General features: G+C 38.8%; 1 protein-coding gene across 3 annotated transcripts in view; it reads right to left on the bottom strand.

Annotated features, from left to right (window-relative positions):
• Window positions 1-691: 691 nt before the first annotated feature.
• LOC144689724 (tyrosine-protein phosphatase non-receptor type 14-like) overlaps window positions 692-13,261 on the bottom strand; it is a 283,673-nt gene continuing 271,103 nt past the window's right edge. For all 3 annotated transcript variants that reach the window (XM_078557065.1, XM_078557062.1, XM_078557063.1), the window contains 2 exons: window positions 11,396-11,559; window positions 692-9,205 (listed from right to left, as the gene is read on the bottom strand). In XM_078557065.1, the coding sequence (XP_078413191.1) occupies window positions 9,077-9,205; window positions 11,396-11,559 (293 nt within the window). In that variant the 3' untranslated portion in view covers window positions 692-9,076. The remainder of the gene's footprint in view (window positions 9,206-11,395; window positions 11,560-13,261) is intronic.

Here is a 13,261-nt window from a genome sequence, read left to right on the forward strand (position 1 = left end):
CCGATCTCCCTGAGGCAGCACTTAGCCTCAAGGAGATGAGTGCGCCCTTTCGCGCACATGCACAAAGGAGCGCACTCTCCGCTTAGGGAATTCCCCCCCCTGCCCGCACAGGGAGCGCATAGCACTTCCTGGCTGACGTCACGCTGGGCGAGCCTTAATTGGCCTGCCCACTTGAAATGGCGGCACGCCCCCAATCGGGTGCACCGATAGGAGATGCGCCTGCTCGTGCCCTCTCCTGAACTTCCCTGCCGATGGGGGGGGGGAAATTCTTCCCTATGAAACCAAATGGCATTCAATTAATTAAATCATCTTAAGTGGGATTCTCTCTACTGTAACTTGAAGTTTGTTCGTATTCACCTGAAAAAAGCTGGTTGCAAAGATTTGCCCAGGTCCAAAGAAGGTCATGTGCAAAGTGTTAATAGCATAAGTTTTACAGAAAAAAACTGTATTACCTTAAAATGCCATATCATGCAAATAAATAAAGTGTTGGTAATAAATCAGTGTCTATGTTGTTCTCTGGCAAGTAGGAGTGATGTTGTACGTTGTCCTATTGCATTATAGTTCTGCTATTGTCTGATATGGTTTGATCAATAAATTTTAGGCTACATATCGGAAGCTGTCAACACCATTCCTGATACATGGGGGTTACTGTTCTTACTTTTCTACATTAAAAGGAGGAAAGGCAGCAATGGGATTTTTGGAAAAAATGTTTTATTGCGTATATGAATGATAGACATAATTATCTTTTACAAAACGTTTGGTACATTCATAAGGAAAAAATGTCACTGAAAAGCATATACAAAATAATTATTTACACAAGACAGAAAGAAACAAATGATAATTTTGTTCTGACGAGTCATGTGAAGCAATGCTGAATGGTATCAGTATCCACAGAAAGACAGGCAGCGAGATCAAATGCAAAATACTGTCATGTAGTATCACAGTTTTATACCGGAAAACTGGAAAAGAAAGCTTATACACTGTACATACACCTGATGTAATAAGCATGCATAGTTAGTTTTCAAGCAGAAGAAAGTTTAAACAGAACATTTTAAATCTATTTGTTTAAACAAACTATTCCATTTATTGTAGTTAAAACCATTAAGTTCTGCTGTAAGTCAAATAAGGTGTGGACTTAAACTTCTGTTACAAAGTTATACCTTTTCCAGACATATAAACACTAAAGGGTGCAAGCCCTTTCACTGGGTTAGTATAACAGACGTCGGTTTTTTTTTGTTTCTTAAGGTTTTTTTTTAAGCAAGACGCAGAACAGTGGTTTTGAACAGGTACAAATACCAATTGAATCCAGTATCAGCACATTGATGCTAAAAATTAGCTGCATATAATGGCAGAGATTGACTGCCGAACAGTCCAGTTAGAATCTGGGGAACCCACAAGAAATAAGCAAGAATCTTTTCGTAAGGAAGGCACTTGCACGTTGGCATAAAAGATCACAAATGCAATATAAAATAATTGTTTGTGTGCTTTTGAACTTTAATGTGTAGTTTTAGCAGGTATCAATCATATTGAATTGTTTTTTGTCCAAATAAATGTGCATCTCTAGTTCTGGACTTACTGTGGTTTCATTAGTAATGAGTGAGATTAAGTGTGTAATCAATTGAATTTGGCAATTGATGACACAAGTCTACTTGTTAAAGATAGGGACTAACATGCTTAGCAGAGAATCAATGTAATGCTTGCTCTCTTTAGTCACGGTTTATGCAACTATTGACATGTATCAAAGAATATTCAGAATTGTTTTCTACAAGCAGCATGTTTTTATTCACTAATTGGCCTCCTACCAAATCAGAACAGGTGTAACACAGGATTAAAAAAATGGACTTAGTAAATTTATTAAATACAGCCCAGAGAGCAGTGATGAAAATCTCCTGTCAATGTTTAAGCCAAATAAGTTTGGACAGTTTCAAAACAACTTTTGGGTGGACTCAAGTACCTGGCAAAACACACTCTTTCCATTTTTATACAGAGAAAAGAGTTTCTTGGTACATTAAAGCTAACACAAACAAGGTGAGGCATAATTATATAAAGACATAGAAATTTCAGCAAGAAGTTCACCACTGCTTTCCCATAGTGTGCAACAATTTTGTACTTTTTTCATTGCAACACAGCAAAGTTGTTGCCGTGACCTTATGAGAAACCTACTCATAACTAAGAGAAACTTGGTGATTTAATGTTGGTTTTGTATGACTTTTTTTTTTTACAACTTGCTGTTTTAGAGAAAACTAATTCCACAGTTTCTTGTTGTAAGCATCCTGATATTTTGGCAATTGTACACAGCTAACTGTGCAGTACATGGTTTCCAACTGGCCTCAAGTAACCTTGAATATGAATATACAATTGGAAAGGATTCTGTTTGCACCTCAAACCTATGTGATAATTGCATTTATATATATATAAAAAAAACATATTTATATGGCGCCTTTAACATAATAAAAAAAGTCCCAAGGCGCATTGCAGCTGCATAAGAAAAAATGTGTACATTCAAAAGCATTTTAACAAAAAAAATGGTTGTGGTACTTGATTACTGATCATAACAGATATTAAATCAAGAATCAGAACAATGTTAAAAATTGGTCAACAACCAACCATTCAGCATTTCCAAACATCAAATACAATGTTGTGATAGGCATTGCAGCAAACGTGTTGCAATTTCAGATATGGCAATCATTTGGCAATCAATATAGAACATTGTTCAACAGCACCTAAGTGACCCAACAATTCAAACTTTAGCAATATTGAAAAGCCAAAAAAATACTGTGAGACAATACAGATATTAGCATATTAAAAACTCAGATTGGATTTTATCCCAACCTGTTAAATTATATAAATACACAAATTAAGATCAGTCAACAGTATTAGTCAGTGGAAGGAGCTTGCAAAGTCACAGCATGCCAGCCATCTTAAATAAGGCCATCAAAAGTTTGACAAAAGTAAATCCGAGAAGCGTGAACTTGTCTACATTATCATTTACTTTTCATAGGACTGTTGACTATTGTGAGCATCTAAACCAGTCAAAGGTCTGCCATTTCCCCTTATTTTATTTAACAGTCTGTGATACTGTCTGCGAAATTTATTTTCATCTGTTGATTACCGGTAACTAATGCACAATTTATGCTAATATGAAACAAATCCGCACAGAACTTCAGCCCTGAAATTCTTTGGGGATCCTGTCCATTTCCTGTTATTAATTCAGTGAGACTTCATTGCTTTTGGCAGTTTCCAAAATGCCATGCCTTGAAAGGGGCGGAATCTTACAAGGCAAATTACCAGGGAGCTGAGTCTGTGCGGGGATTCCTAGTGCCGCGTGATTTTGGCTCAATCAGGACGCCAAATATTTGAAGAAGTCAGTACAAGTCAGTATACTAAGTGACTTATGGCATAGGGTTTCTAATGGGTGAAACTGAGCACCACCAATGGTATTCAGGGAAACATTTTTCAACCACCTCCTTACACATAGCTTAAAGTGGTCAATGGCTGGGTAGGAAGCAGGGCTGCACAGACTATCCCTACCCTGTGGCAGGCAGATGGCAGATTTACCAGATGCAGCAGGCCGCACCAGAGATGTGCCCCTAGTGGTGCTGGTGCCCACTCACCCCATAGAAATTGGGCGTCTTCCTGCTGAACCAACAAATTCAAGCAGGGTCAGAGCTGGAGGGGATATCAGTGTAACTTCCAGCATGGCACCCAAAGGAATTTCAGAGCCTGCATCTTTATATGTATTTGGTTTACACACCAGCACCCTTGACCAAAAACTTGAAAGCACAATCCAGACTTATAGATTGGTTAATATCTGACTACAGTTTTGCTTAAACCTAACATTAGTCTGCCAGTGAAGGGATTATAAAGACTATACTCTTCTTTAGCTTTTTCATTCTCTGCTTTATTTTCTTACTTTGAAGATAGGAATGCAAAAGTATCTCCAAGCATTTTCTTCCCCCAATGACCAATTGTTTTTAATATACATGAGCTCCTCAGGATTATACAAATTATACAATTTCTGGCATTTTTTGTATTTGATCATTTTTGCATCTGGTGACACTGTACAATTTTGGTCTCCTTATTTAAGGAAGGCTATAATTGCATTAGAAGCAGTTCAAAGAAGGTTCACTTGACTGAGTCCTGGGATCAGAGATTACCTTATGAGAAAAGGTTGGACAGGTTGGGCCTGTATCCATTGGAGTTTAGAAGAATGAGAGATGATCTTATTGAACAGATGAGATCCTGAGGGGACTTGACAGGGTGGATACTGAGGGGACAGTTTAAAAATAAGGGGTCTCCCATTCAAGATGGAGATGAGAATTTCTTTCTGTCAGAGAGTCCTGAGTGTGTGGAACTCTCTTCCCCAGAGAGCAGTGGAGGCACGGTCATTGAATGTTTTTAAGGTAGAGGTAGATAGATTCTTGACTAACAAGGGATGGGACTAGGTCAAATATGAAGTTGAGGCCACAATCAGATCAGCCATGATCTTATTGAATAGCGGAGCAGGCTCGAGGGGCCAAATGGCCTCCTGCTGCTCCAAATTTGTGTTTGTCTTAGGTTTTTTTGGCTTTTGCTCATGGGCTAAGTAATAATAATGGGGTTTTTTTTTAAATTCACTTATTTCCACATAATAATTAAACAAAAATATTTACTTAAGTCATCTTCCATCCATAGCATTCATTTCAGTTTAGTGAGAAAGTTCCGTGTAAATACTGGCTTGTTTTTTTTTAACAACTTGGATTGCACCTGTGACTCTTTCCAGTTCATGAATCAGTTAAAAAAGACCCTGTTATTCCCACAACTGATCAAACTGCAACAAGCTCAGATTAAAACCAATTCATTTGAAACAATCAATTAAAGGCGACACATCACCTCTGTAAAGTTGCTTGCTTTCTGACCTATTATAGTAAAAAGCAAATGAGGGATGTCATTTGCATGTTAAAAAATCACATGACTAGCTTCTGTACAATACAGTCATGCTGAAATAATGCACTGCCCCCTGTCTGGTAACCAAAGCTGGTGATCCATCCCATAAGCAGGAAGACATGAATATATAGTCACTCATGCCACAGAAGCCACAAAGCAGCACATGAAGAGTTACTTTGGCCTGTCTGCCTGCCTTTACTCAATCTCCCCGTTCTCTGCTGCTGCCATCGTTATTAACCTCGAGGGCTGGTGCAATATTTTGCCATTAACATAAAAATAAATCTATTCTAGGAATCTTTTGACTTGAGAAGTGTTCGATGCTTCGGTACATTTCTCTAAATCTATCTTATAACACTCAATATTACTGATGTACAAGAAATAATTTGCATAATTATTGTTTACGAAACAGCAGATGAAAAGTTTACTTAAGAATCCTTGCGAGGTACAACATAAGTGTAAAAGAAAAGCAATTTACTTTTCCCCTTACAATTTAAAAGTATATGGCCAGGGATTAAAATAACTTGTTCTAATATTTGTAGGAATGACCACTTTACAAAAGTTAAGACAAGGACCAATTTTAAAATGAAACTTAACCCGCAGCTATGTAAACATCTTTTTCTCAGCACTGTCAGAGTTAAATGCAGTTGTTGCAAAAAGAACAATTCACACCTAAAAAAGATAACAATGACAAATGTCCTTCTCATGTCTTATACTTGGCACTCTTTCTTTGCATAAAGATAATAAGTTTCATAAATAAAATTGAACATTTCATGTTTTTTCTGGTTTAATGCTCTTAATATAGTTTTCAAAAAAGTTGGTAACTTAAATTATATAACTGGACAAATATAAAAATAAATTAAAATGAAACTTTACTACTCCACATTGAGGGGTCTTGTTTGCTCCTTTACATTGGAGCAGACAAAAATGTTACTCATATACATCTTGCTCTAACTTACACCATCAATCAGATGTAATTATTGAAGAAAGAAATATAGTAGATGCTGTAAAGCTGAAATAAAAACAGAAAATGCTGGAAACACTCAGCAGGCCAGGCAGCATCTATGGAGAAAGTAACATAGTGTTAATGTTTCAGAACTCAAGAGGTGAAACTTTTAACTACTTTTGTGAGCATCGCTGACAAGGTTAATATTTATTGCCCATCCCTAATTGCTTTTGAGAAAGTGGTGGAGAGTCATTTTCTTGAACCGCTGCAGTCCATGTGTCGTAGGTACACCCACAATGCTGTTAGGGAGGGAGTTCCAGGATTTTGACCCAGCGACAGTGAAGGAACGGTGATATAGTTCCAAGTCAGGGTGATGTGTGGCTTGGAGGGGAACTTGCAGGTGGCAGTGTTCCCATTCATCTGCTGTCCCTGTTCTATTAGGCGGTAGCTGTTGCGGGTCTGGAAGGTGCTGCTGAAGGAGGTTTGACAAGTTGCTGCAATGCACCTTGTATATGGTGCACATCACTGCCACTGTGCATTGAACATTTAAGGTGTTTGATGGGGTGCTGATCAAGTGCTATGATTTGTCCTGAAAATTGTTGTGAGCTTCTTGAGTGTTGTTGGCTCTGCATTCATCCACAGGCAAGTGCAGAGTATTCCATCACACTCCTGACTTGTGCCTTGTAGATGGTGAATAGGCTTTGGGGAGTCTGGAGATGAATTACTCATTGCAGTATTTCCAGCTTCTGAGCTACTCTTGTAGCTACAGTATTTATATAGCGGATCCAATTAAGTTTCTGGTCAATGGTAATCCCCTGGATGTTGGTGGTGGGGGATTCAGTGATAGTGATGCTGTTGAACATCAAGGGGAGATGACAGACTCTCTCTTGTTGGAGATGGTCATTACTTGGCATTTGTATGGTGCAAATTCTACTTGGAACTTAAGTCCAAGCCTGAATATTGTCCAGGTCTTGTTGCATGTGGGCACAGACTGCTTCAATAACTAAGAAATCATGAATGGTTCTGAACACTGTGCAATCATCAGGGAACAATGCCACTTTCAAACCTTATGTTGGAGGAAAGGCAACTGATGAAACAGCTGGAAAAGGTTGGGCCTAGTGCATAATGCTGACCTGCTGAGTGTTTCCAGCATTTTCTGCAGTTAGTGAAGAGTTGCCAGTTACTCGATTCTTTGAATAAAGTCTGTGTACCAGACCACTTTACATGAATTCTAGTGCTTTGAAGTAGCACAAGATCACAAATCAGTTTAGCAATAAATACAAAACTAATTAAACACAATAGCCTGGCATGCTAATCACAGAATAAAAATACAGCACTCAAAATTAGGGGACCAAACCTCTGCTGCCAGTTTCAACTGAATCTATAAGCCAAAAAATTATTATTTTTAATGAGTCAAACTGTTATTTCTTTAAAGTTATTTTCCTGTTCTTGCAGTGTCACCAGACCTCTGACTATTGGGCAAATAGCAAATATGCCTCCAGGCCTCTATTCTGCTTTGGTATTGTGAATACACCCTTGAATGACCTTTATTTTTCTTCACTTCTTTAAGAAAGCATTCCAACATTCCTGATGGGCAAGACTGAAATTAGTAACTCATTGGAGTTCCACATCCTATTTAAATATTTCTAAAAATTGGTATACCAATCAATATCTTTGTTTCTGATGCTTGCTTCACATTCCTGTGGCTGCAGGTTCTTATCCAGGGCTGCGAACAATCAATACCTCAGGGAGAGCAAAACCCATCAATGTCTTTCCTTGCAAGGAATCCAACTGTCAACTGCTGTACCAAAAAAGCTGCCAACATTGACCCCTCTCTTTGCACCCTCCAGGATTGCCAATGAAGTCATTGAAAATACTAGTCACACATTTGGACAAGTTAACAAAGACTAATCTCTTGTCCCTGATGGCAATGTGCACAGTCTCTGCTGAGAAGCTGGCCGAGGTGATTATAAAGCCAAATAATATGTGAGCCAGACATTCTCATCTGATTACCTCCCAATACACAAACACTTCCCTTCCTCAGCTATATATATCATTCCCAGAAATCACCCCCAGCTGCTGAATGTCTATTTCTCCAAGCATTTGAAACATATTGTGATATGGAAGATTCTGGCTTCCTTAAAAACATCTAAGATACATTTTACTTCAATCAATGTTAACACCATGCTGAGGGAGCCACCTTCTGATGTTTCAACCTCTGTCCTCAAGTGTTCCACTAAAAGCGTCCTGCTGTTTATGGGAAAATATATCGCTATTCCAATTCTGTCATTAATCACCAGTGAAACCACCTGAATATATGAAGATATCCATAGCGCTTCTATTTATTACAACAAGGTCTGATGCGAGTCAATTTGGATATAAAACTGTCCTGTACTCCTGCAAACTTTGTCCACTATACTCATACTATACAATTGTATCCAAAGGGTCTGAAATCATCCTTGTAAGCACAAAGTCTCAAGGAGAACAGATGTTCAAAAAGATGAAGGCATGTGCTGTCGTTAGTTTAATTATTTAATATAAAAATAATCTATGCAGACCATCAGTGTGTTATCATCTATTTTTAACAGTGTAATAATCACCTCATCTTTGCTGATTTGACTATGCAGACCAGGCTTTGTAAGTTATTTAAAAAAATTCTAATCATTATTAGATGCTTATGAACTCATTGAATCATCCTCAAACTGCCATCAAATGGATCAGTCCCCCTGATACCTTTTGGTCTTTTCATGATGAGAATGAAGCAATAATAAAAAATTTTGCTCAAGACGTAACAGAGCTGCACTTCCAACAAACTTTTAGCTCATGACCGTTAATCTCCTTTACAAATCTGCAAGGTTGGACAGTGCTCCATTTTGTTTAGCTGGAAAACATCATTCTGGCACATCACTGTGCAATCAAAAGCACAGCAACTGCAAAAGAATGCCCACCATTCACTAATGCTAAGTGTGTGCGCAGAATGTTCTCTTTCTTGTTACTATGCTCAGTACTTTAGAATTCTATAGAAGGATTCAACAGCAGCCTTTAAAGCCAACAAGACTCAACAGTGTAAAGGGCAGGGTTCCAAAAATCAAAGTATCACTTGACAAACTGCTTGCTGTACTGAGCTACACTTTTTTTCTGAAAAAGCTAGCTCCATTTCCACTGCTAAATGTTAAGGTGGTTCAAATACAGTTTAAGAATTCACATCTAAATCAACCGGGAGTTCTTCAGGAACTGAATGAGGACCTGGTAGACAAACTTGTATTGGGCTATTGTCTGTACCATTAACATCCGCTGTTGTCGGAGAAATCCCAGCATAACCGGCACTTCCAGCTTCTGGAACAGAACAACAATGAAGATATGTTATTACACAAATTGATACATTGGACTTTTAAGACAACCTAGTGTGGGAAAACTAAATTAAAAAAACTAAAATACCTTGACATAATGCCCTACAATAGAGTTTTTTTTTCAAAATTCCCACTAATCCACACTATGCAATTATTCCAAAGTTGAAAAATAATTTGATTCTCTCTTTCCTGATTGAAGCCTTGTTGCTCCCCTCACTGATTTCAAGGCTGCAGTTTGACATTGGATATTTAGCACCGAAGTTTAGAAATAAAGCCTTTAATCAGAGGTCAAATATTACAAATCAAAAGTTTAATTATATACATAAATACTGGGGATGTAGTAGTTAATAAGGTCACTTTTGGGGCTTACTTTCAAGCAATCCTATCAAGTGACTCGGTGTGTTCAGGATTTCTCAATTTAAGGGCCACGAATATGCCAGTCTGCATGTGCAAGTGAGAGACCTTGGCCTCAAAAATCTGCAGCCAATCAAATTGATATGATAGAAAACAATTACATACTCGAAGAGGTTGTGGGGAGCAGGCCAGGATCATATCCTGGATCGTGAAGACATGAGCAATTTCCTGTAAATATCAAAGCACCACCTTATAACAGGTATTCAGGGGCATTAAAACCTTGTTTTGAGGAGTGGGGGAGAAGGAGAGGGGAAAATGCTCAGCACCATGTCTTCATTGCCTGCTTATATCATTAAAGTCAGAGAAAGGAAAGCCCCATAGATATGTTCTCAAGTACATTCACAGTGGCTCAACACCACCTTCTTAAAAAGTTTAACTTTTCTGGTGGAGAGTCATGCCACCTGTTTAAATACAGCAACTGTTAACCATCTTCATCTTCTCCAGTTGGCTTCACTAAATAAGCATTTGTTATTTTATAACAAAAACAGAAATACCTGGAAAAACTCAGCAGGTCTGGCAGCATTGGCGGAGAAGAACAAAGTTGACGTTTCGAGTCCTCATGACCCTTCAACAGAACTAAGTGCTATTTTATGCTGGGTTTTTGGCCTTAGCTCAGCCCCAAAAGGGTCTGACAACAATGACAATTTCTGGAATTCTCTTCCCCAGAGGGCAGTGGAGGCTGGTTCATTAAGTTTATTCAAGGCAGAGTTAGACAGATTTTTGATGGATAAGGGGGGAAGACAGGAAAGTGGAGCTGAGGCCACGAACAGATCAGTCATGACCTTATTGAATGGCACAGCACATTCCAAGGGCTGAATGGGCTACTCCTGCTCCTAAGACCTATGTTCCTATGACAAAGCTGCAGACTGAAAGCTGCCTAACTAATGCACTATGATGATCCGATCCTTCATGGGAGCTATTGATTTAAAAGACAGATTACAAGGTTATATAGAGATTTGTACTAATTGGTGCTCCAAATAGGTGTGAGATGATATGTGCAATAGAAACCTAATGTCTCCAATTTCACTAACTGTCCCTGATTTTCCAGGCTGACTTGGTTCGCTGGTTCAGAAGCTGATAAAGGTGTACTGGAGTAAACAAGCCAAGAATAAAAAATTAACTTCAGCCTAATATGATCGTTGCTAGACCCTAATCCAAATTGCCATAATAATCTAATAGCTTCAATGACAAATGGGGCTGAAATAATGATTTTAATACTAGGCAATGATTTAGATGCTAATGTCATACCATCATGACTACAGCATAGTAACACAGGGGAGTGATTATAATTGATATGCAAGATGTGTTGAAAGCAGAGAGATTGTTCTATTTGTTCATGAGATGTGAGCATCACCATCAACCCAGTATTTATTGCCCATCCCTAATTGCCCTCAAGAAGGTGCACTCATTAAAATACTAACTTTAAAAGAGTGCATTCAATGAATACCTGTGCTCACTGGAAAATAACATCAGTGCTCAGGAATGTGGGCAAACAAAATAACTAATAAAACAGCACAAAGTACCAAGGCCGGCAAGAAACAAGATTGCTTGGCATTTTTCTCCCCTCCCATCTTCAGTCTATTTCAGTTTGTCAGACTACTTAACTATAAATAGAAGCCAACAACATAATGCCCATCAGGCAGATAATTGGGAGCTATGTAAAATTTGATGAAGGGCTTTGCAGTTCCCCTTTGACAAACTGAACTGCTAGCCAGCATACCATGGATTAAAAGTCTATGAAATACCAATCTGTTGCACCCACCTCATTGTGCTCCAAGCAACCAACCATGATTTCTGTTAGAATCACCACCCCTGTTCTTCCAGCTCCTGCACTGCAATGCACAACTATCGGTGGGTTGCAGCTCTTGGTAGAATCCAGCATACTATTGGTGTGTCGACGGACTGATTGAATTTCCTCTAGATAAGCTGAGAAATTAAACAGAAAATATGGGTGAAAACAAACAAACAAACTGGGTGCTGGAGGTTGCTCACTGTCAGCATGCAAAACGCCTCTAGCAGGATGAACAAGCTGGCTGTGATTGAAATCACAAAATGCTGAATATAAAATATGGTCTCATTTGCTTTCACCCAAGTCTTTTTTCCTCCCAGCATCCTTTTGCTACACCTGCACCAGCCTCTCACCTCTTTTAAAGAGCCAGCTTTTCAGTAACTGAAAGCAATTTGTGAAGGCAAAGGGTTAGCGTCTATTACTGGCAGAAAGCTCTTGTCCACAATAATACCATTCCACAGAGTAAAGATAAGTTTAGGTGGTTGTAATCCAACAGTTATTTTCATCCTAATTTATAGATAAATCCTGTCATGCAAAAGGAAACTCTTTTTAAAAATAACTCCTGTTGGGATATAAAATAAATCTTGTTATAAATACCTAGCTCATGGTTCATATTAATATTTTTGAGATAATTTTTAGTCCTGGGAAGATTAAAGTTTAACTGTGGAAAATGGGAAAAATGCAACTAAAGCAGCTTGAAGACTATTACACTTAAAAGATTGGGGCCATCTTGACTTAAGGGGTTAAGAACTAGAAAGTTAAGATCATAAAACAGCAGATAGGCATGCTAAGCTGAAGAACTGGAAACGGGTATCTACACATCCTTGCAAAGAAATGCAGCCCAGAGGATTGTTTTGTTTGGGGAGTTAAAGCCACAAGTAATTTAAAAGCATTAGTGCGCCCTGGAAGGCTACAATGTCATTGGGATGGATGGAGTTTAATGAAGTTTTAGGCTTTCAATTTATCTCTTGTTTGCTGCGGGAAGAGAGGGTTCTGCAGCACTAGAAAAGGCTATACCAAAAAGGTGCTGCTGTTAGCAGGCTCCAGGCAGCAAAAGTGTTGTTAACTGGCTCTGTGTAGTGTGGGGGCTTAGGAAAAGTGTCAGGAGCCATTTGATAGCTCTGTGCTGTTAGGGCTCAGGAGAAGTCCTGGGGAGCTCAGAAGGTGGCTGGCTCCATGCTTGAAAGGGTTAGGGCTCAGAAGCAGCTCTGGGAGCCATTTAAAGATTGGTGTTGCTGGGAAGATTGGAGCTTAGTGAAATCCAGGGGCAATACCAGCCCAGTGAAGCTAGCCGACTATTAAGGAGCTGAAATTGTGCCAGTAAGACTCAGAAATCCAGGGGAACGGAGTTTCAGGAGACAAGATTAAAACCTTGGGAGGTGTGCAGTTGTTGAGGCAGTCTGAGTCGGATTGGCTTTTTAGAGAATTCAGAGGCTAGATCTTTGAAAGAGAAAAGTTTCTAGTCCCTTGTGAAGGAGACAAGAGTTTTAAGGAGATTAACTCGGTGTTCACCTGGGTGGGTTGCTAAGAAATCCATGGGACCTGCCTTGGTTGCATTTGCTATTTAACGTGTAGTGTGTGTGTTCAACCACAGTTTGCCTGTTAGTTCACATTTACCTTATGTCAATTCTTAATGTTAGAGAATAAGATAGATATTGTAAATTGTTTTATTTTTCTAACTGTATAGTTGAGGTTATCTTTGTTCGTTCAAAACCAGTGGAATCCTGTGGCTTTATTTTCGTAGTAAGTGACTTGAATCTCAAGCTTTGTCTACTTTAAACAAAGTGTTATTGGTTCTTGACCAGACATCATGAAAATCTTGAGGGTCTGGTCTAGGAT

The sequence above is a fragment of the Cetorhinus maximus genome, chromosome 14 (genome assembly GCF_964194155.1).
Source record: "Cetorhinus maximus chromosome 14, sCetMax3.hap1.1, whole genome shotgun sequence".
NCBI classification, from domain to species: Eukaryota; Metazoa; Chordata; class Chondrichthyes; order Lamniformes; family Cetorhinidae; genus Cetorhinus; species Cetorhinus maximus.